Source organism: Grus americana, chromosome 2, assembly GCF_028858705.1.
Source record: "Grus americana isolate bGruAme1 chromosome 2, bGruAme1.mat, whole genome shotgun sequence".
Taxonomy (NCBI): Eukaryota; Metazoa; Chordata; class Aves; order Gruiformes; family Gruidae; genus Grus; species Grus americana.
The window spans coordinates 116,777,960-116,800,282 of NC_072853.1; the positions used below are offsets into that span (position 1 = coordinate 116,777,960).

The 22,323-nt window shown below is 42.4% G+C and overlaps 1 protein-coding gene across 1 annotated transcript in view; it reads right to left on the reverse strand.

Moving 5' to 3' along the window:
* The window catches only part of AOAH (acyloxyacyl hydrolase), an 81,977-nt gene that overhangs the window by 24,904 nt on the left and 34,750 nt on the right, over positions 1-22,323 (reverse strand). The window contains exons 7-14 of the mRNA XM_054816520.1: positions 21,601-21,671; positions 19,198-19,258; positions 18,618-18,688; positions 17,333-17,381; positions 16,847-16,895; positions 15,606-15,700; positions 6,925-7,016; positions 4,454-4,536 (exon numbers count right to left, since the gene is read on the reverse strand). Coding sequence (XP_054672495.1) covers positions 4,454-4,536; positions 6,925-7,016; positions 15,606-15,700; positions 16,847-16,895; positions 17,333-17,381; positions 18,618-18,688; positions 19,198-19,258; positions 21,601-21,671 — 571 coding nt within the window. The remainder of the gene's footprint in view (positions 1-4,453; positions 4,537-6,924; positions 7,017-15,605; positions 15,701-16,846; positions 16,896-17,332; positions 17,382-18,617; positions 18,689-19,197; positions 19,259-21,600; positions 21,672-22,323) is intronic.

The following is a 22,323-nucleotide window of genomic DNA, read 5'->3' on the forward strand; positions in this document are numbered from 1 at the left end:
TCTGCTTGTGAGCAACCCCAAATTTCATAAACGGTGGAATACTTGAGCTGCACTTGATTTTCTTGCTCTTAGACCTTGTGTGGCTGACAAGAAGCAGCACTAACATGCATTGAAAGAGCCTAGGTCCAAATAGCACCAAAAGTGCTGTGCGGACAAGAATGGCTTATTGACTTCTAATCTTTTGCTCCCTTATGCTGTAAAAGCAATTGGAAATGTAACGGTGCAAAGAAAAAAGTCTGGTTTTCCCCAGATGAACTCCAGGTGGACTAGAATTTCCAAGAGAGAGAAATAAAATAAAATAAAAAAATAAATAATTATTTCTTAACTGGCTTTGAAGCCAATGTGAGATAGATATCTGGTGCATGATGGCTCAGTGAGCCACAGCATGGGTTAACAAGGCCAATTTTTCTGGTCAAAGGCAAGAATCCCAAAGAGACAGATCAAACTACGAATGGCACAGGAATATACAATAACCATGTTTTGAAATAGCATACATTATCCAAGTGTTTCAGGCAAAACACGGATGACAATTGCAAGATTATTCTGTAATTATTTAGAAATTCTGAGGATATTCATTTGCCCTGTGTTTATCTAATGATTTTTTGAATATTTTAGCAACAGATTTTGCTATCAGGATGCTTCTGTCTAAACAAGGGATCTTCAACATGTGCTGGAGAAGAACTTAGAAGAACTTTCTAACTGCACACCTGAGCATTCATGCCCAGCCCTCACACCTGAGGATCCCACTCACCCAGTTAAAAACCAGAAATATCACATGGCCTACAAACCTGTGTGAAGCTGCTGGAAGGCAAGGCACCAAAACCATACTGAAAACAATGAACCAATAAAAAAATATCTGTAGAAAACTGTTCAGCAAGCCACTTCCATGGAAAATGTTGTTCAGGACTGTGAGCTGCCTGTTGTGCAACTACAAGCTGAAAGCAGTAATGATGGCAGAGAATAGATCTGTTACAAATTATTATTAACCTATATCTCAAGCCTCTTGTGGGGTGCCTGGTGAGCAGAGTTGGTCGCCTGAAATGAACATCAGCAATTCTGATGTGAATATATTCATGGGCCATGGGTAACATACTTGGAGAGCTGAGGGGTACCCTCCTTGGCTCGGGCTGCGCACTGTACCCCCCAACCAGCCACAGAAGAGGGAAGGGTCCACGATCTCCAGGGGATAATGGGATTTTTTAGGAATGGGAAGGCAGAAATCCTGCTAGCATGGAGGTTGGGGAAGCCTTCCTTCAAGATGAAGAAGATGAATGTCCCAAGAAGGACAATGGGGGAAAGTCCCTTCATGCTGAGCTCTGAGAGCGCTGGTGCTTCTGCAGGGAGCTGGAGAAAAGTGTTGTCATCCCTGAGCTCTGGCTCTCGGCTGCATGCCTCCCTCGTCAGACCCGCGTCTCTAGCATCTCTTCCTCTCATTGCATATAGCTGGGGCTGTAAACATCATTTTCAGAGGAAGGTTAAGTTGTCCCAGGCGGGGCTAGGTCAGGTTGGTGGGCCAGGTTTTTGCTTTACTGACACGGAGAGTGGCCATTTAAATCCTCCCATTCAGGGAAACTATTATGTCAAATGAGGCAACAGAAGTGAACCTTTACAATGTGGTGCCAGTGCAATGATTAAGAGAAGATACCGAGGGAAGATATCCTGAGATTTTTCCATCACTTGTAATTTTCCCCCTTTTTAAATTCCCTTCTCAATTTTCTTCAGTCTTTTGCCCTGACACAGGCTCACCTCCTTTTATATCCTGCAGGTGTCTGTAGTGTAAGAGTAAAGGAGATACATGGAGAGAAAAAGGAAAAAAGGAATGATGCAGACAGTGAGATATTTTTTTTTTTTTTAAAAATCTGTGAGGGAATTGGGAAAAAGGAAGAGCAGAAAGTACAACCCCCATTAATGTAAAGAGAACAGAACAAGGTAATTTGGTATCAGGTACAGAGATGAACTGGATATAAATGAGAAGAGCCATTGATACCATCTAGTTTGGCCTTTTTTTCATTGTCTCACCAGAAAGCACATCTGCGGGACTGCGATAATGGGAGCTACCAACTCTAGTGCCCTGTGATGTCCAGATGAGAAAGTCAGAAGGGCCTGACCCATGACACCAAACGCATTGTAAAACACTTGTGCAGAAGACCCAAAGCCTTAGAAACACCATGTGTGCCACAGGTAGCAGGAAAGCGTATGAGAGGCATTGCCAGTGGCATAAGTACTGGCACTAGAAGATAAATTTTTAGGCAAAAATGCCCACCCGAGCCTGGAATTGATCTTTACATCACACTACCTGTCCGAGCAACCTCTTCTGCCCGGTAAGCTCTATGGCTGTCAGAGCTGGGGGGCTGGGGCAGACCCTTTCTGATCCTAAATCAGGCAGGAAATCCCAAGCATTTAACAAGTTTCTAAGTAGCACTAGGGGCAGCAGTGCTCCTCACTTGTGGCTGACATAACTCATCTGTAATAGAGGAAAAGCATCCCATAAAGCCAAATTATCTACCCAAGGAGAATACATTTTCCCAAGCTTCTTCAGCCAGTTTTCTGAAACATTAAAATTAATTAAATACAATAGAAACATAATGTGCTAATCACAGAATAATCAAGTGTCTTTCAAACCTGCTGTTGGGGACATCACACAAAATCCAACACACAAAAGCTAACATTATGAACCTTAATTTCTAAGGGAGATTACTGTCATCCCTTCATACAACCCCTTTGACAAATTTAATCAAACTCTGTCTTGAAATTACTTGGGGTTTCTTTTTTGCCACCACTCCTGTTTTGAGGGCTATTCTAGGCTTTCACTCCTTGATAGTATCCTTTTTTAAAATTTCCCTTCCAAACAGAGATAGGATTAATGAAAACCCATGTTCTTGTACCAGAACTATCCTTCAGTTTAAACCATTCTTCCAACTCTATGGTATTTATGCCTCAAAAGGATTCAAAATTGTCATCTCTTAATTTTTGCTTTGCTCAGTTGCCAAAGTGTCTTAACATCCCTTCAGAAGTTCCATTCCCCTAATCTTCCCCAAAGCCCTTCTTTGTATCTATTCCCACCACAGTCGGTCCTCCCTATGCAAAGCGGACCAAATTCTGAGGTCTTATCAGTGGCTTACGTGAGGAAGGACTGCCTCCCTGTCTCTAGAGAAAATGATGTGCATGATGCATCTTGCAACCTCCTTAGTCTCCTTCCAGCTCTGTCCTGCACTCCCGGCTGTTCCTTGAAATTCCCCTTTGCACCCCAATGCCTCTCTCCCTCTACCACCTCCGGCCGACGAGCCACTAGTTTACAGACAAGAGTCTTGTCATTAGCTCTGACATGCACATCCTGTACGATTGTATTGGTTGCAATTACTGTCACTGCTGTTCCCAAGCTCATCTAAAGTATTCCTGTGTAAGGATGTGGCCCACTTCAGGGTGGCTAATAGTTTGCAGTTTTGCATTATTTGCAGATGTCATCAAACATGTGCCTTCGTCTACTCTAAGGTCACCACTCTAAATGTTAAGCAGTGTTAACCTCAGGAGAAATGCATGAGAGACATGGCTCCTCTCTCTCAAAACCACTGCTCTTCCCTCCTTTGCTGGTTCTCTACCCACCTCTCATTTGTTGTATTAATCTTCCTCTTCTTCACTGTACACAAACATTTCCTGTGAGGTACCATGCAAGACACTTTTCTTACTTCTAAGTAGATTAGGTCTGCTGCATATACCCTTGGCAACTCAGGATGTTATTTCATAGAAAGAAGACGTTCAGCCAGCCTCATCAAATTAACTAATTAATTAACAATGTTAAGTTTTGTCCCAATTTTGGTTTACCTGTGTGTCCTTGATTACTCCTTTAAAATCTGTTCCAAGAACACATTAAGATGCCTCCACCATTGACCTCCCCAGTTTTGCAAGAGAACTTCTGTTTGCTGGTCTCCAGCTCCAAAGGATGTCGCAGGACATCACGGACACCCTTGCTATGAGAGTGGCACCTGTTTTATGCCCTCTCTGCCAGCCGGTGTGGCAGTCCTGTGACCCCCCCCGTGCAGTGCAGGGCCATCCCAGCATCGCCCTTGGGAGTGCAGAGCAGGGGACCCTGCCACAGCCTCCGGAGGAGATGGAGGGCAGACCTTTTAGCTCCATTACTGCTAGCGACATCCCTCTAAATCCCCTCTTTTGGCCATGGCCAAAAAAATCCCCATAGAGTTACAGTGGGGTACACTTCTTTGTAGCCCAGTGGAAATTCTTAGTGCGTGGATAAAAGCGATCAAGCCACACACCTCCCTACTCAGAGCCAGAAGAAAAGACACTGAGTTAAGTAAGTGCTGTTCTCTATTTTTCCATAAGAAACCATGCAATTAGAAAGGGGTTTCTCTTTGTTTCTGAACAATGTTCATTAATGCAGCATCAAGTATCAGACTAGTAAGGTTAAAAAAAAAAAAAGTGAAAAAACTTAACATACCGTTTTGGGAAATGTTCTGTAAGTCTCTGTGATTACAGCGATTTCTCCTGCGTAAACGTAGATACAGAGAGTCTGTCCAGCCTCTGAAATAAATTGAGAAAATGCAAGCTGCTAAACTCATATGATACTGATGAAAACACAGCTGATATTAAAAATGAAATATGTTTCTCTCTCTGAACCACTCTGTGCCCCAGTTATGTATATGCTTCTATTTCACCATCTCTCTTTTTTGTGGTCATAAATCTTTTTCCTCTTGAACAGGGTGGCCTAAAATGGAAGCCAAGATAACCTCTCAGAAACTATAAATTGATGGAGAGTTTCTTTGAAATTGTTCCATCCAGGCTGCTTTTATCCTGGTCTTTCAGATAAGGTGTTTAAAAACCTTTTTGTTATACATCATTTATCAAAACAATCCTGTTGATTGCTCACTAATTCACTTTTCAATTGGTTGTTATGGAACAGTAAATAAAAGAGAAGAAATATTGGCAGGGCATTCATTTCCCAATGCCATAAATCTTGGATGGATTGATCTAAAACCAGGTTATGCTTGATTGTGGTTAGTTCTGTCCTTTACTTTGTACGGTTGAAAAAAATGAAAATGCAAATGAAAAGGATAACAGACCAAAGGGAAGCTCATGGGAAGACCATGCTCCCAGCCACAATTACGTGGTCATCTCTAACGGGGCTGATGATTTTGTGTTTGAACTTAGACACCGAAGGAATCAGATAACTTAAATACCTTGGCTTAAGAACAACAAACTTAGACGAATGCAGAGAAACAGAAGACAACCATAAGTTTTCAAAGCAGCAATAAAAAGTAACTACCTACACAGAAACACGATAACATCAACCGGTCACCATGCAATGGGCTACACAAGAAACACCCGAGCTCTGTGTTTCTCAGCATAGCAGGTGAACAGACGAGGAGAAGCAAACAGACCTTCTTGGTCAGAGGGTATTAGTTAATCAGTGGTGTCCCTGTTCACCCATCGGGGGTGGGAATGATGGGCACGGACCGCATCAGATGGTGTCTCTATTTCTGCAGGCTCGGAGTAAATGGGAGCCTCCCAATGCACGTTGCTTACCAGTCTCCACCACAGTTGGTCATCGTGGCATGGGATTTTGAGCTACTTCTCCTAAAAATGCCTTGAAGTCACAAATAGTCCTTTTTTTTTTTTCTTCCAGATGTGGAAAAGATTAAAAAAGAGATTGAAAACTGAACACTGAACCAAGGCCTATCACTGACAACTTCAGGGTCAATACTAAGCTCTGGTCACTTGTGAACTTCAGATTCTTTGAAGCCCAGTTAAATACTGTGTATTGAGTAGCTGGACATTGTAATAGATTTTTAAAGGTTGGTTTTGCCACTGAGTCTGGAAGAGAAGGCTGCATAGATCTTCTCTGTTAGCTTGTCAAGTAGTATACCTCCTTACAGCACACACTGTGCAAATGTAGCTGAGGCTGGCAGCCTGTTTTTTGCACAGGGAGAAAAAAACCAAGCAAAAGTACAAGTGCAATGGATATTTTTCCTGGAAAAGAATATATCCTGCCAACTTTTTAATTCTGTTGGTAGAAAAGCCTCTTTAGGCTTGATTCATGCTTGGTTTGTCATTTAAAAATTATCTGAAACTCAGGCCAGACCATGCACTGCTGATGATTGTATCCTTCAGTTCTGGCAGGAGTCAAGGGCTTCTTAATGATGGCCAGAAAGATGATTAACAAAATTATGAATTTTTTTTTTTAACTTCACAGTTAAAACTGCAGGCATGTCAAGGACTTTTTTCCTTCCCTTCTGGCAGAGACTTCTTTTTTTCTATCTATCTATCTATCTATCTATCTATCTATCTATCTATCTATCCCTGCATCCTTTCCCATCCACATGAGCCAATGTAACACAGCAAATTAGGCCACAAGTGCTTCCAATTCTTTTGCTACTTCCCTCTAAAAAAAAAAGGGGGGGGGACACCTAAGAAAGATTGCCCCAAAAAGGGGAACACCATGAAATAACCCTGGGGTTAACAGGGGTAAATAACATTTATTCCACTGTTTCAGCAGTATAGAGGAAAGAAGAGGAAGAGGGAAAGAGAAAAAAAAAAAAACCTAAGAAAAGGAAAAAGCTGATTTTTGTTGATTTCAGCAATGTTCCCCTTCTCCCTGCCCCAGAATTTTGAAAAAAGCAAGCTTTGTTTTTATTTCTTTGGGTTTTTTTCTCCTTCTAGATTACAGTTTAACCAGCTCTAAAACCTGCTCTGAATTTCAGGAAGACTGGGCTAGAGTATTGTGCATTGTCTATATATTTAAAAGATTTTTAAAAATCCCTAGATCCAGTGTCGATCTTGATCTTAGAAAGAGCAGAAGCACAGCTGACTAGCATTTTTATCTTTCCTTTCAAGCACTGTTTTTCTTTTCTTGCTGTGCTTTGAGGGAACTTGAGACTTGCTACGACTTGACTACCCTGCCTGTTGGCTTACCCGATGGTGGAGTTCAGAAATCCAGTGATCTCTGAGAACTGAGGCCAGTCAAGCTCATCGGTGAAAGCCATTGGGAGATTAGCAAATGATTTCTGAAAGAGAAATTTTTAAATCAACATGGTTTCACCCTCACAGACAAAAAAAAAATCCTTTCAGCAAACTCGAGCGCTTCCTAGCTGGAGCATTAGCCGGATGGCAGCAATTGTAACTATAGCTGTAGCGGTAATTATTTACGCATATACTTAAAAAGTTGACTCTTGTAAGATGGGCATATCAAGAGACAGAGAAAGGAAAACAGAAGAGCTATCTGAACTGCATCTCCTGGCACCCTTTAATTCTGGAAGAGCCCAAAACTACTCCTCAGGTGGAGCACGGACTGCAGGTGCAGACCACCAACGCGGCAGCTGTTTGCTGCAGCATCCATCCTGTCCAAAGATGGGTCTCCTTGGGCACCTGGAGAGAGGACAGCATAAAGTTCCCAGCATATATGACAGAGGGATAATGTCAAATTCACTCGAAGCTCCTTTGCCCTCTTCAGCAGCCTGACCTGCAAGTATCTGACCCCTTAAAAATTCATGGTCCTCACTGCAAATTTGAGGGTCGTCACTGAAGCAACAGAGTCAGAAAGGCCCCTCAGCACAGCGGGGACCAGGGAGAAAAATGCATGTTCTGCCACATAACCTTCCCACGCAAATAGATGCAACCTTTACCTCTCTCTGCTTTTGTTGGTATTAGTCCCTAATGCTTTTTTTTAAAGTGACTGCCCCTGCGAAAGCCTCTATGCAGATGCAAGCAGTGTTGCACATTCAAAACACAGTGCCCTGTTCATTTCCACTTTGATTTGTGAATGTGTCAAAAATTGTGAAAGGCGAGAAAAGTGGCCTCGAGAAATTGTGCCACCTCAGAAGGACAAGACCATGGAGTAAATTTTCAGCTTCTCCTAGTCTGGGGTACGCTCACAAAGACAAATGCATAAATCCAGTGTGCTCATACTGAAAAAACTGTTGATGAAAAAGGTAATAACCAAAAGAAGGTCAAAACATAAAATCAGAGAACTTACGGGCTGGTTTAATCCATGTAATTTATTAGTTTCATTTTCCTTCCGAGCAATTGTGGGGTTTCCTTAAACCCTCACTGCTATAAACAGCAAGCAGGCAAGTAACTCTTTTTCCAGGAGGGTCAGGGGTAACTGAGGAGCCAGAGAAGAGCTAATTCTTGCAGTCCCCACCAAGTCCTCGCTCCCACAAAACTATCCTTTAGGTGAATGGGAGCTACGCTTGAGTATACGACTACAGGTTTTGTCTGTCACAGGATGGGGGGTGATGCAGGGAAAGTGGAGGAGAGGCAAGAAAAGGGGGATTGGGGGGGCGGGGGGGGGGGGGAAGAAATCCTGAAGCCAAGCTCTGAGCAACCTAATGCACAGCAGATGCCAGTTTAAAGCATGTAACAGCGTGTTTGACCTACTTACAGTAGATCTGCATTAGTTACCAAGGTGAAAATGGGTCTGGCTTAATTATCTTTCAGCTGGTTCTCTCTCTCACATAGATATATATGTATGTGTGTGTACTTGTGTCTATCTGTATATACATATACAGGCATTTTTAATTTTTTTTAAATTTTTTTAAGACTGGAGGAAATTTCCAAAATCTGCCTTCTTCAAACCTGATCTTTTTGTGTGCAAACAGGCACTTAGTCCAAGTGCACAGCTATGAGCAGAAGTGGAGGGGTACAGTATGGCTCAGCCATTTGCAATATTTGCCTCTTTGTAGCTTTGCATTAAAGGTGACAGAAATACTGAAATAGTCACTTAGCATTGAACAAATTATAGATATGATCTCTTATAAGTCACAGCATACAAGAGTATAAAAGGAGCCCAAAAGTGATTAAATATTTTAAAAACAAATCCTTCTATGACCAGTTCTCTCATTATTTCCCATTAGCACTCCAAAATAATATTTTCATTGGACAGATTCCAATAATTTTTAACTGTTTTTTTTTTTCCCCCTGCAAACTTAGCTTAAATATGAATTAGCCAGAACCTAATTGAGTTGCAAATTGATTTGGAAAGGAACATTTGAGCCCAGAATTATAGTTGCATTTGAAAACCATATATAAGTTTAGCATTGACAATGTTCCAGCAAAGCACTTAAAGCCAGACTTTTGAAGATATTTCAGGACCAAAGGGTGAAGATGAGTAGCTGATGGAAATTTCAGGAGAATGCTAGACCTTGAACTCTGCAGGGATGTAGTTTGGAAAGCATCGTCTAACAGGCTGCGTTTCACTTAGTCTCAGATGCAAATGCGTCCCACTCTAGAGGTGGATCTATGTTGACTTTTGGCTTTATACTGAGCACAGCCTTGTTTAAATACCATTTTCTAGCCTACTCTGGCTGAGAAACCATGCTTCATCCTACATGCCAGATTTTATCAGAGAATGATTAGAAAGTTATTCCAGCCAAGCTTCAAATGCCGTATTTTAGCCTCAAATGGTCTAGATGGGTCTCATTTCAAAGGAACATCCTCACCTCCTGGATGTGTCCTTCCTTGAAATAGGTCTCCCCAAATCCTCCCGCTTGTCTTGCACTGGGCAGCCAAAGTCATGGCTGATGCTAAACGCACACACACCGAGCTGCACTGGACCAAGTTAGCTTAAATGGAACAGGATTGCTATGGCAGGAGATTTTCAAAATCAGGACACAAAAGGGCATTGGAAACCTAACACTCATATGAGCCTTTAGAAATGGCGGTTGCAGAAATCCTGAAAGCACTAAAGTATCCCTTTATTTGAAGGGGAATTGAATATTTGTTTTCATACTGATTTTAATGATGTTCAAATCCTTGTGACTGATAGCATTAAGTACCGCAGATGACTTTCTTATTCTAAGTATACAAATAAGCGAGCCTTAGAGCTCTTGAGGAAAGCACAGGATACTTTTTCAAAAAGCATGTGTGGCTTTTCTACTCTGTAAAGCTGCAAGGCACATAGGTTTGAAATTAGCCAAATTTTTACCTTATTTCCCCCAAAATGCAGCATCTTAGTCATCACAATACTAGCTGGGACAAACTTGATTGCAATCCAGTGGATTTAGAGGGAAGCTAGAGAATGTTTTTAATAAGATTTTCACAAATCAAACTCCTGTTTTCTCTAGTGGTGCAAAAAAAGAAGTCAGTGAGATAAGTGTTTGGGACATCCTGAACCCACATTTGAAGAAATGTTGAATTCTTTTAATAGGAAATATATAGCATAGTACTTTACTGAAACCTGAGAACCCCTTGAGTTTGTGGACAAATAGATATCTACTGGATTACAGATAGACATGGGATTTATTTTTCTCTTTATTCAGCACGAAATACAGATCCAAGAGTTTTAAAATGCATCTTCCTAGAAAGGGTATCATTTCCAGCACATTTATAAATACAGTGTTTTTATCTCCAGATAAAATTGTCTCTAAAATGAGATTTAAAAGTAAGCTTCCATCCCAGACATATTACAGAAAAATGCTGCATTTAGTAGCTATTTGGAAGTCAACTGTAAGCAGATGGACAGAGCAGCAGGAGCACAATATCCATCGCTAGACACACCAGTGTTTTCAACATTAGCTTTCCACAAAAAATATCCACCTCAAAAAACCCCCACAACTGCATTTCTTCTGCTTTGCTAAACCTCATCAAGTGCATGTTTACTGCATTACACTTCATTTTTAGTGTCTGAATTTTCAGGTCAAAGGAATGAACATCCAGCTCAATTCTTGTTGCACCTTTTAAAAGAAAGAAAAGCCTGGCAACCCCAAAACCTATCGACAAGCAGCAAGGCAAAATAAAGTTGACTCATCCCTTTCTTACAGATGTATAATTCTCTTCCTGTAATTGCACTCTGGGTGTTTGGGGATTTACTGGAGCGATAGCAGGTTAAGGACAGAGCCACGTGCTCGGCTGCCTCTGCAGGAACAGGCAGGCAGGTATCCTCAGTGATGGCCCCAACATCATTCTCTCTGTGTTGCTGCATCTCAGCTATATCCCTGTAGGGTAGACTTTGGGACTTAGCAGTACCAGGCTGGCCAAAAACTTCAAAATCAAGGTACCTGTGACTTCCCTTAGTGCTACACAGGTTATTTTTTTGTTGTTGTTTTGGGGTTGTTGGTTTTTTTTAAACTGGAGAAATAGCATGCCCGAGCTATAGCTTTCAAAGATGCGTCCACCTTGTGATGGGCATTTTCCACACCGAGCAGTGTCTCTGTATGCTCTTTGTGGGAAGAACATGCTCTAAGAGGGATGAGAACTGTATATGTCTCTGCGTTGTAGGTAAAGGCTTTGGAAATAGCACTTGAAAGCACGAGTCCCCACTCCAACGCAGTGCATGTCTCAAGCTCGGTGCTGGACAAAATGGGCAGGGAGTGCCTGCAGCTGCGTCAATGCGGGCAGGCTGGTGCTTAGGTGCTTCTAAGTGCCCCCCCTGTCAAAACAGCCTCCTTGACAAATGCAGAAACATGATTCGGGTCTCTGCATTTGGTCACTTAAGTTTAGGAAAACAGGAAGACCAGGAAGGCACTAGGGGACTTGAATGATGCACCTTGACGCATTCCTTGACATGGGATGTATGACAGGAGCGGGTCCCCCCGCACTGGGTTACACAAGGGGTTATTACTCTGTGAGAGGCCAATACCAAGAGGGTAGTAAGTTCCTGATTACACCAGGAAATCCAAAATTCGGTATATAACAGCTTCCCAACAACGGTGTTCGAGATGGTGGCGTGGGCATCTGAATTCCAAAGCTGTTCAGCCCAAGTACGCATCTGGTCACCCCCATGCTAATCATCCGGTTACCCAAACAACATCCTGAGCCTGCTTCAGTAAGGAAATTTCTCATTCACATTCTCTTTCTTCCCTCACCCACCGTTACTGCTCCTTTGCATGGTAGTCTATGTGCAGCTTAATCAGGGAAAACAATCATTCTGCAGAGCCTCTTAACTAAATTCTCAGCATCTCTCCTGAAAAACTGTTTCCTCACCTAATTAGCTTTAAAACAGGAACTAACAGCTGCCACCGATGTGGTGCCAATTACCAGAAGGGCCCACAGCATTGTTACCAAATGTAAGTTTTACTTTACACTTCTATATGTAAACACTTGTATATGTGAACATGTGTAAGGATAAATATAAATAAAAAATATATTAAATATATAAATTACATAAAATAGATAAGTAAAAATATAGAAAAACATTAATAAAATAATACACTTAATAATAGACTTAATAAATCTGAATTAATAGGCACACAACTTTTTCCTTGTACACATGATAAAAATCCTGGGCAGGGTGTGGGGGAGAAGTCCTATTTGGAATTCCATATAGAGGACTGAGATTCCATTGAAATGGAAATTTAAGCTTTGAACTGACTCTAGTATTGACTGTAGAGAAAACCATTTGATCAACTAATTTTTCTATGTGTCTTATCAAAGAAATTTTTGCAGAATCAAAGCGAAGTGTCTTGAGTTTGACAGCACGGGGGAACAGTGGGTCCACAAGGCCGATGCCTTGTCCACCCCTCTTAAAGCCCTAACTTCAAATTCTTGCTGTGGTCCCAGATTAAGGATATCTTCTGTGAGATTAGGACATAGACTCTCTGCACTCTCTCTGGTCACAAAACCATCCCTGAGTGGGCTTAGAAATTCTTGAGGAAGGCCTTGCACTAAAAAAGAATTGAAGCAAGTTAATTTTTTAATTAAACCTACAGATGAAGGGTATTTGCCAGTGGTGTTTAATACTACAGATCAAGAGTATTGCACTTTCATAACCCTGAGGCAGGTAAATTGCTGCTATTGCCATTCTACACTCAGAAAGCAAGACACAGAGGACAAGCAAGAGGAAGAGGCAGTGACGAAGTCTGAATTAGCTCAGAAATTGTTTTGCTAGCACTTTTGTGCTCAGGCGACAACTTTCTTACTTAAGGTGAGCTGCAAATTCATAGAATCATGGAATGGCTTGGGTTGGAAGGGACCTCAAAGATCACCTAGTTCCAACCCCCATGCCATCGGCAGGGACACCCTCCACTAGACCATGTTGCCCAAAGCCCCATCCAACCTGGCCTTGAACACTTCCAGGAATGGGGCCTCCACAACCTCTCTGGGCAACCTGTTCCAGTGCCTCACCACCCTCACAGTAAAGAATTTATATCTAATATTTAATCTAAATCTACCTTTTTTCAGTTTAAATATTAATTAAGTTTAATAAATAAATTTACTAATGAAAAAACTTTCTACTATTGCTAGGGTTTAAACACAGATACTAGTTTCTTTATACGACTGAACTCTCTGTATCTCTGCATTAATATTTACCTGCTGTGTTTTTGCCAGGTCGGTAGGAAAGCTTGCAAATAGTCCTAGAAAAGAACCTGTTGTTTCCTATCCTGAATCTCACGTATCCTAGACACTGGGGCGGCTGTGCAACGCACTGCCACAGGGCTCAGGTAGCTGTAGGAGGGCTGCATTTCCTGCAAGGTATTTAGCCCAGCCCTGCTCTGCCCTGGGTAACTATAACTGACTTTTCCAAGTTCCTCTTTATTACCAACATACTGTGCCTACCCCTGTCAGAGGTCTGTCTGACGCTGCCCAGCTTGGGGTGCCCGGTGTCTGAAGGGACATAAGGTTATCTATACTATCCTCTTTTACCTTCTGCTAGCTCCAATAAGTGGTATTTTAAGCAATACCTTAATGCATACCTTTTTTACTGGGCTCAGAGCAGACACCAGCCCTGGTGCCTCGCACTGGCGCACGAGAGATGTCTCTCCCAGAACTGGCTTGCGGCGGCTCGGGGTCTGCGTGTGAAGTCCAGGCTTCCTTTTTACCTACTCATATATTGTATTTAGCGTCATTTCCATTGATGTCTTAACTTCTTTTATTTTATATACTGTGAGTGGAGTGACTACGAAAGGCCAGAGAGTGAAGACATCTCTCTGCCCTCTTTGCCCTGGTGCAGGGCACTAGCTCTAACGGGGAGTCACCCTTTCTGCAAAGGAAAGCGTCCCACTTCTCCATTTCCAACCTGTCCTTGATCTTCCCCACACGCTGACTGGATGGAATGAGTGCACTGAAAGTGTGTATTTGTTGGGCTTTACACAGAGAGCACCAGTTCCCTTCCCGTGCAAGTTGCTCTACACTCATCAGACAGTAACAAGGTGCCATCAAAACCCACTTTATAATCTGCACTCCAGCTCCCAACCTTGAAGCTTCTGCCTCTGCATGCCATTAGCAGCCCTCGAGCTAGTGGACCAGTGAGTGGACCAGCAAGCTTCAACAGAAATGCTTTCTAAACCTTCATTACAGTGATAATAAAATGCTGACATAGTCTAAAACTATTCTTGCCTACACGGCTCTGCTACCAGTGTTACTGCCAGAATCATCATCACCATCAGTATTATTACCATCTTTATTAGACAAGATAATCTCAATTATCATTAGTGCTAATTTATTATGCTCGTCATCAGCTCTGTCATCAGTGTCATTCGTCTAATTGTTGCTCATAAACGTTTAACACAGAAAAACAACTGCTAATCTGCAACATTTAAATCAGCTCAGCTCTGGGAGCAAAAAGTGGGAAAATACACGAAACTCTCAGACCTCCAACAGCACTGTAACTACTGACGTTTGGGAATAAGTATTGTTCTCCACAAAATGTCTATATCCTTCTTCTACAGAGGCCGGTGGAGGAGTAGCAGGTTTTTGCCAGGGAAGGTGGGCAATGATGATCTATCTGCTCATCCCCCCGTGCAACAGACCCTCGTGCAGAGAAGGACAACAGACAGTCCTCCCTGGCTGGGGAGTGACACCGGCTCGGGATAGGAAACAGCAGTGAAGGACAGGTGCACACCTGCACGTTTATCATCTCCACCCCCCCCCAATCACAGTTTGCTGGAATGATCTTTTCCCCTCAATTATTTCATTACACGCCAGTGAACTGCACAGCTGAGTCTCAGCGTAATTCACAGTCAGGCTCATTTTGTTGTTTGAAAATGGGAAATGCTGGGATACTGCCCAAAGATAGACATCAGCGTGGTAGTGACATTTTACGGTCACTACAGAAACTCTTCCCTTTAGGACAAGTCCATTATAAACCCTTGGATGACCCCCCGAACACCTGCAGATGTATTTGTGCCACGAGCCTCAAAGCCTGAACACTGGAGTTACTAGACCTATTTCACATATGCCACGGATGAGGGAAAACAGGACATGTCATTTCAAAGCCAGATGCCTAAACCAGAAGCTCCCGGACTGTCAGCAGGGTCAGTTCTGCAACACTAGCACAGCACGGAGCCGTACCACTAAGCCCGATAACGGCAGGACTTGATCCCACAGACAGCACGGGTCTCCTTGAGCTGCAGGCACGTGCGTGGAAAGCCAGATGTCCTGGTTTGCGTCTCTGGCACGGCGCTGGGACACCGAAGCCAAACTCTTCCCTGACCCAATTGCACAGATGTCGGGGGAGCGGTGGTAGCACAGGGCTATGCTTTTTTATCTTCAGAAGAGCAGCCGCGGGAGGGCACTGACACACATGAGACCACGACTATAAATTCCAGCACAATGAGGCATTTTGCGCTTGTTCCCCTTTGGCAACCTGCGGCACAGGGGAGAAAGCAAACGGCAACCCGCGGCAGGGCGGTGTCGGCAAGCCGGACACAATTGCTCACCGCTGACATCTGCGTGACAGTCATCCACTCGGGAGGGATGTGGAAGTGAGCGCCAGCCGAGTCTCCCAACAGGATGACCCCTTGCGAGTCCGCACCTAATTAACGCATTTTATTAGTCACACGAGCAGAAAAAGCAAACCGAAACAGAGGCTGGAGAGCAACCCTTACAGAGCAACAGCAACGGCAGCTGATGGAGTCACGGGGTGACTGGCTACACCACCCTTCACGTGGCTGGAATGTTCAGACCCTGCAATGGGATTTTCACTCCATCTGCAGCAAAAACTGACTAACGGGCACGTGCCAAGAACCCTAGAGGAACAACTGGGGACCGGGCATGAAAAACAGGGAGAGGTCTTGCTAATCAGAAAAAAATCCTGGTTGTATTCAAGGATGGATGTGTTATTTCAGCAGAGGCCCTGCTGTGCAGCCAACATTTATTTTTACTACCCATAGAATATGCATTAAAAAGTACTTAAACATTCAGGGAAATCGGATTACTCGGGAAATTGCACAAAGCTCCTTATAACTGAACTGGGTGGTGGATGTGCTACTCATACGAGTATTTCTGCTGGAACAATCTGTCTGGTTTATAATTAATGTAACTTAGCATTTGTAGATTGCCTTTCATCTAAAAATGTTGAAGAGTCTTGCCAGGCAACGGTTCATCCCCAGGATGCCGATTTAAATGCAAGGCAAGGTGAGCAGCGACTGTAGCCACGGCTGTTTAGTAGAGGTGTTATTTGTGCGCGTGTGTATACACAGGCACCCACACCACTGTCAGGGAGATGAGCTGATGACATCACTTCACCTCCTAAAGGCTTTCTCCAGAAAAGTATCAGCATGATTGCTGGTATTTACGGCAATGGGTTAAACCGGACAAACGTGGATGTTAAACTGCTCTCCTGAATCCCAAGGTCATCCATCTGGGTTAGGCTTCAGGCACCACAGAAGACACAGAGATGACATCTCCATTTGCTGCTGTCTCCGATCTATGTGTTTCAACTTAATAACTGAGGTGGCTTTCAACAGGAAATTACCAACAGCCTGTGCTTTCCACGTTTCATCTTTGTCCATCCTCAAGATTAAAAAAAAAAAAAAGTATTTTGCCATTTTACCTTTCTCATGAAGTTCTGAAACCCGTTGTCTTTCCCCTACATTGGCAATGACCATGACAATATTAAAATATTTATGAAATGAATACAAGAGACACATTGTTTCTTGTATCGACTGTAAGGATTTACCTTTGCAGAATTTCTCCTCGTAGGGAATTCCATCTTTTGGATCCACGCCCTGTCGGAGGAGAGAAGGGGCAGATGACAATATCTACCTAGTGCCTGGAAAAATGGCAGTGCAAAACAGGCTGAGGATTTAGTTCTTCTTGAATGTTTGCCTGCAGGAAGCACTGCATCATAATAGTGATGCTTTCCTTTACATTATTTTAATAAGTATATGTACATTTAAATTAATTATAATAGCTGTAATTTAAATAATCATAAGCATCAATAAACAAACTTCTCTCATAACTGCTTCCCCTGTGTTTCCTTAGTTTTTAATAAATACAGTTTTATTACTTGGAATATCAAAGGCAGTACATAAATAGGAGTAATCCAAATCAGTTAATAAACCAGAATAAATAAAAAAGAAACATTTGCAAACTAATTCAAAAGGAGGAAAAAAGAGAAGCAGCAATCAGGAAGGAAGTGTAAGATGTAACTTCATTTACTTACCCATATGCCATTGCAGTTAGAGTCACTATTCACATCCCAGTTATCAGGACTGAAATAGAGTTACAAAAGGACATACAGTGTTACAGAAAATAAAGGAAAAGGGGATTCTGAGGAAATCAGATCCTTTCTGCCATTTTTCACTAAGAATACAAAATAATTAGAAATTCCTTTCTGCACAGAAGGGTGGCTTTTCCCCCCTTTGAGTCTAGGAGAGGCAATTTTTCCTAGCAAAATGCAATATTAATTTAAAGTTAATACTGGAATTTGCTAAATGAACCCTTTTAGTCTGCATATTCACTTAGGTGAAGTGAATGGGGATGATTTTTGCAGAAGACAGACCCTTTTCCCCTGCCCTTTTCCTTGCTTTTAAGTGTTCACTGAAATCTACCGAGGCCCTCAGTCCGAATTCAGTGCGCGGTAGTGAGGAGTTGCTCTGGCCCATAACACAGTATAATTAGTTGAGGTGTCTTCTACAGGGAGACTCCATCTATTCAGTCAGGCACTACGCATGGACTCCATAAGCCGATTTCTGCTAATGCAGGCGTGCTGCCCAGGCTGATGGCATGTAATTCTTCCAAGCCCATACCCTTAAACTCATTTTATCTAGTCTTAAACTCAGCTTATCTAGTCACAAGCTGGTTAATGCCTAGGTTTTAAAAACAGTCCTGGTCAATAATTTCACAACAAACCCACGGTAGAGGAGAGCTCTAGTTTTGAAAGAGTATTTTGAGCACAAAGTGAAATAGCAAGAGCAGGTGGACCTTGTTCAAGGCCATGCTGCTACGACTGGCTGTGCTCTCCATTTCAGGTGTGCATGGAGGTCCATGCTCAGGCAGCTGGGAGGTATTCACCTAGAAGATATTCAATTGGAAGGGCTCCACATTTCCACCAGGATAACATGAGTGTTGGATGCCGGAGCTCAGCAGCCAGCCATGAGCACCCCTGTTTTGCCCTCCTGCCGTGCTGCTCCCTAAAGCAGGCACAGCACGCGTTACCTCAGGTGGCATAAGGCTTGTGAGCCTCGGCGCTTGGTTTCCCTCCCCCGCTTTGGTCTGTCTGAACAATTTTGGCTGCAGATGCTTCAGAGAAAGGAAAGAAACCAATGCACCACCTCTACCAATGCGCCCCATCCCCGGTCCCTATCATCCCCTGTTGTCTCCATCGCAGTAAAATCCAGCAACGAGCAGTGACATGCACTCTAGAGCATGGCCAAAAACAAATATGGAGCTCGTTCTTCAAGAAGCCACAATTATTAGAAAGCCTTTAAAATAATTGAAAGCTTTACCGTCTGCCAGGGTACACGGTGGTGTTTTTGTCGTTGCAGTCTCTGCCTCGCCAGTGATAGCCTCTCAACGTCTAAAAGCCAGGAGAAGCACACAGATAGGATGGTCATTGTTACTCTGGCGTTTTTAATTTAAAATATCTAAAATGAGAATCTAACTCAAGGTGTAGGAATAAAACCCAGTAAATGGGTTGTATTCCAGGGTCCCTTTCTTAAGCTTTAATAAATGACACCTTACACACGTTGGTGCAGAAATAAGACAAGCTGGCAATTTAATTTGGTTTTTTATATGACTTTACTTCACCTCTTATTAATTTGGTAAACAGAACACTCAGCAGCAGAGCAATTTGCCTCTGCCAGGAGCACAGCTTTATGTGTGCATCTCCCCAGGTGGCATAAATGAATGATTGTTTTTTCATCCAGAAAAAAAACCCAACACCTTTTATGACAAAACCCCCTCCATTCACTTAATTCCTATACCTATTTTCACATGAATGAATAAAGCTTTGCAGAAAGTAGAAGGAATCCCATAGACATTCTCATTATCAAGGGATTACTGTACCAAAGGAAAGGCTTTGCTTACCGGGAAAGTACTAAATTTATCTCCATCAAAATCTTCAAAAGGCAGTTTATTTCTTATAACACTGTAAAAAACAAAAACAACAAACACCGTATTAACATATGGAAGGGAACATATTCAGAAAGAAAAAAACACAGTAAAGCATACAGAATAGATAATAGCTGGCATGTCGTTCATGACTCCATATTCAGTTTTAGCTCCATGCTTGTACTTCAGCAAAGTGATTCTGTCCAAAGGAGCAAATTCTGATTTTTTTCAACATCTGCTGACTGAGCTCTGGAGGTGAGGCTGATGGACTCATGTATGGCTGCTATGTCGAACCTTCAGTCTCTAAAACAAACTGGGACATCAAAACTTTGGTAAAAGTAACTATAATTTTTTGGAAATAAATACTACATTCAGCTTGGCAGATCTTACAAATCTGCCAGATATGAAATACTAATGGAAGTCCTTCTACCTGGGAAAGAGCTGCAGAATGGGGCCTCATGCTGATGGAGACTAACCTTCTTTTGTTAAATGGCAAATACTTTTTCTCATATGCATCCCTCAATTCTTTACACTGTCTCTCCCCTGTTGTGTTCAGTCTAGAAGACTTGCAGTTTGTATACCAGGCTGCAGCCACACACACACACACACAAAATGCTTATTTTATAGGGTGAAAGTGGATTTAATATGAAGGACCACACACGCTGAATTCACGGGCGGCTTTATGCTTTAACTGAGGATTAGAATCTCATCTTGCGATTTCTGTATCTAGTCCCACAAACTTGTGGCCATGCTTAAATGTATTTGAGAAAAGTATTTTACCTTGATTTGAGCAATGGAGACCTGAGCTCTCAGTGGTCCCCCACTGTGCTTAATTACATTAACCTTTGAAAATTACGTCTTTTTTTTTTTTTTTTCGTTGTGGCTTTTGTTTCCAGCAACCCTATAGGTTTTAGCAGTACCTGAAGCAGGTCTTAAAATGATGGTGTCAGGTCTGTGCCCCTTCCTTTTTAGCTTGGGCACGTGCTAGATTTCACATGGTGCTGCCCAAGCGTGGCACCCATCTTTGGCTACGGGACACAGCTTAGCTCACCTACATCGATCAGACTTTCCTATTTGGCCCAGCGGGCAGCACTCTTTGAATGACATGCTCGTCAGCCTTTCCTTGGAAAGTTTTCTTTCTGAGTTCTTCCAACCTTTTGAACTCATAAGAGATGTTGAACCTGGCTCAGACAGCAAGTAGGTGTAATGAGGGTGGATTTCTCAGACTGCATGAGCATCAGGATAAGAAAAAAAATACAGAAGAGAGAGGTGACATGCACTCCTGGTGGGGCTTGTAACCCTTATTCTGTCAGTAATCGATAATTTCCATGTGGTGCTTTGGGCTACTTCTTCTCTGTAGTAAGGTTCAGTTGCAAGGAACTGGCACAGATGCAGACCAGCTAAAAAAGTCCAACTGCCAAACATGTTTTTTGCAGCTACAGAAAGAAGAAAGAAAAAAAAGAAAAAGGTTGAGAGTGCATGAGAGAGAGAGAGATCAGGAGAGTTGAACACATTCGATCCAACACATGATATACAATTCGATCCTGCTTTCATTGTCTGAACTCACAAGGCTCAGATTATTTCAGATTATTTGTCCTGACTTACATTTCAAAAGCACTTACGAGATGTTTCATGTTAATCAATCCATTCCCAATAAACTCATGATATTTGCAGTTTCAATTAAATGAGCAGAAATAGGTGAGCAAGTTAATCTTGGCAGTCAAATCAGTCAAAATATACTGCTGATAATACTGATTTATTCTTAGATTTGTTTGACTCCTCCTCCAACTCATTGCAGTACATTGGCAAATATGCTTTAGGACTAATAGCCCAGCTGATGTCCTCGGCCTTTCTCAGAAACTGACTCAAACTCAGCACTGCCATAAGTTGTTTTTCCTGCCCGCCATCCACCCGGCTTTCTTCAATACCTCGAGATTCTCCCGCACTTTGCAACTGCCACGTTCATTCACGTTCCTCACAGAGTTATACAGGTGCTGGTGGCCTTCCTGCACTGAGCCGTGGGCACCACAACTGGGTGAGCAACTGAAATGGAGAAGTCTCTCGGGCACAGGAAATCTCAGGAGAAAATTGACTCCCTCTTGGAGGTGTCATGCCTTTGAGTGTGTTGTATATTTGACCTCTGGGACCCACTAAAATTATGCAAATATTTTAAGTATTGAAAAAACAAATGGATCCCTCTGAGGAATCTTACTTACCTGAACTCTATGCGACCTCCTTCTATGCTACCTGGACAGTGGTTTTATGAAGGAAACCAACAGAAATAAAGTATAGGAAGCTTTGTTAACTGAGGATAATTTTTGAAAGAAACAAATGTACCATATTCTGTTTCTGATTAAGGACTGAAAACTTTTTACATACTATTTAATCTTCTCACACAGGTTAGCCAGAGGAGGAAATGCACATACACTTGAGAACCCCGTGAAGCTCTTCTGGAAGGGAAGAAAATAAAAGATTGATGCATTAGTTCACAGAGGCGGCGTGGCTTGGGATATTCAGTGTCAGTAAAGTCCAGAACTAAATCATGTATTTTCTGCCTAGAAACATCTGAAAACTCCAATGACTCCATTAAGGATGCTATATGCCAGAGGATTTAGACTTGACATAGCAGTTAACTTCAGGATTTTGACTGAACATTTTATAAACCAACTACTCCTGCTTTCAAAGAGCTGTAAAATTAAAAAGGAAGGAAGAAGCTCCTGTGAAACTTTCTCCTTTCAGGTACCAAAGTGGGGTTTTTTTTCACTCTTTGTAAAAGTTACTGTTCTCATGTTCGATTAACATGGTGGTATCTGACGCTTAGTGCAAAACTAGTGAAAGCAACACATTGTGGGCCATAAGGCTGGTTTCTGCGTGCTCAGGGAGGGGTGGCCGAAGGTCAGGAACAATCCCAAAGAGAGGAGAAATGGGTGGATCCAGTATGTGCCTAGAGTGCCCTTGATTTTTAATGAGATTTTTACCTGGAAATCTCATAACTAGACTTTATGTTGGTCAGACCTGCAAGCTGTAAAAGACAACTGTTGCAGGATAAACTCTTTCAACATTGGTAGACCATAACCATGGGCCAAAACAGTTGAGGTCCCA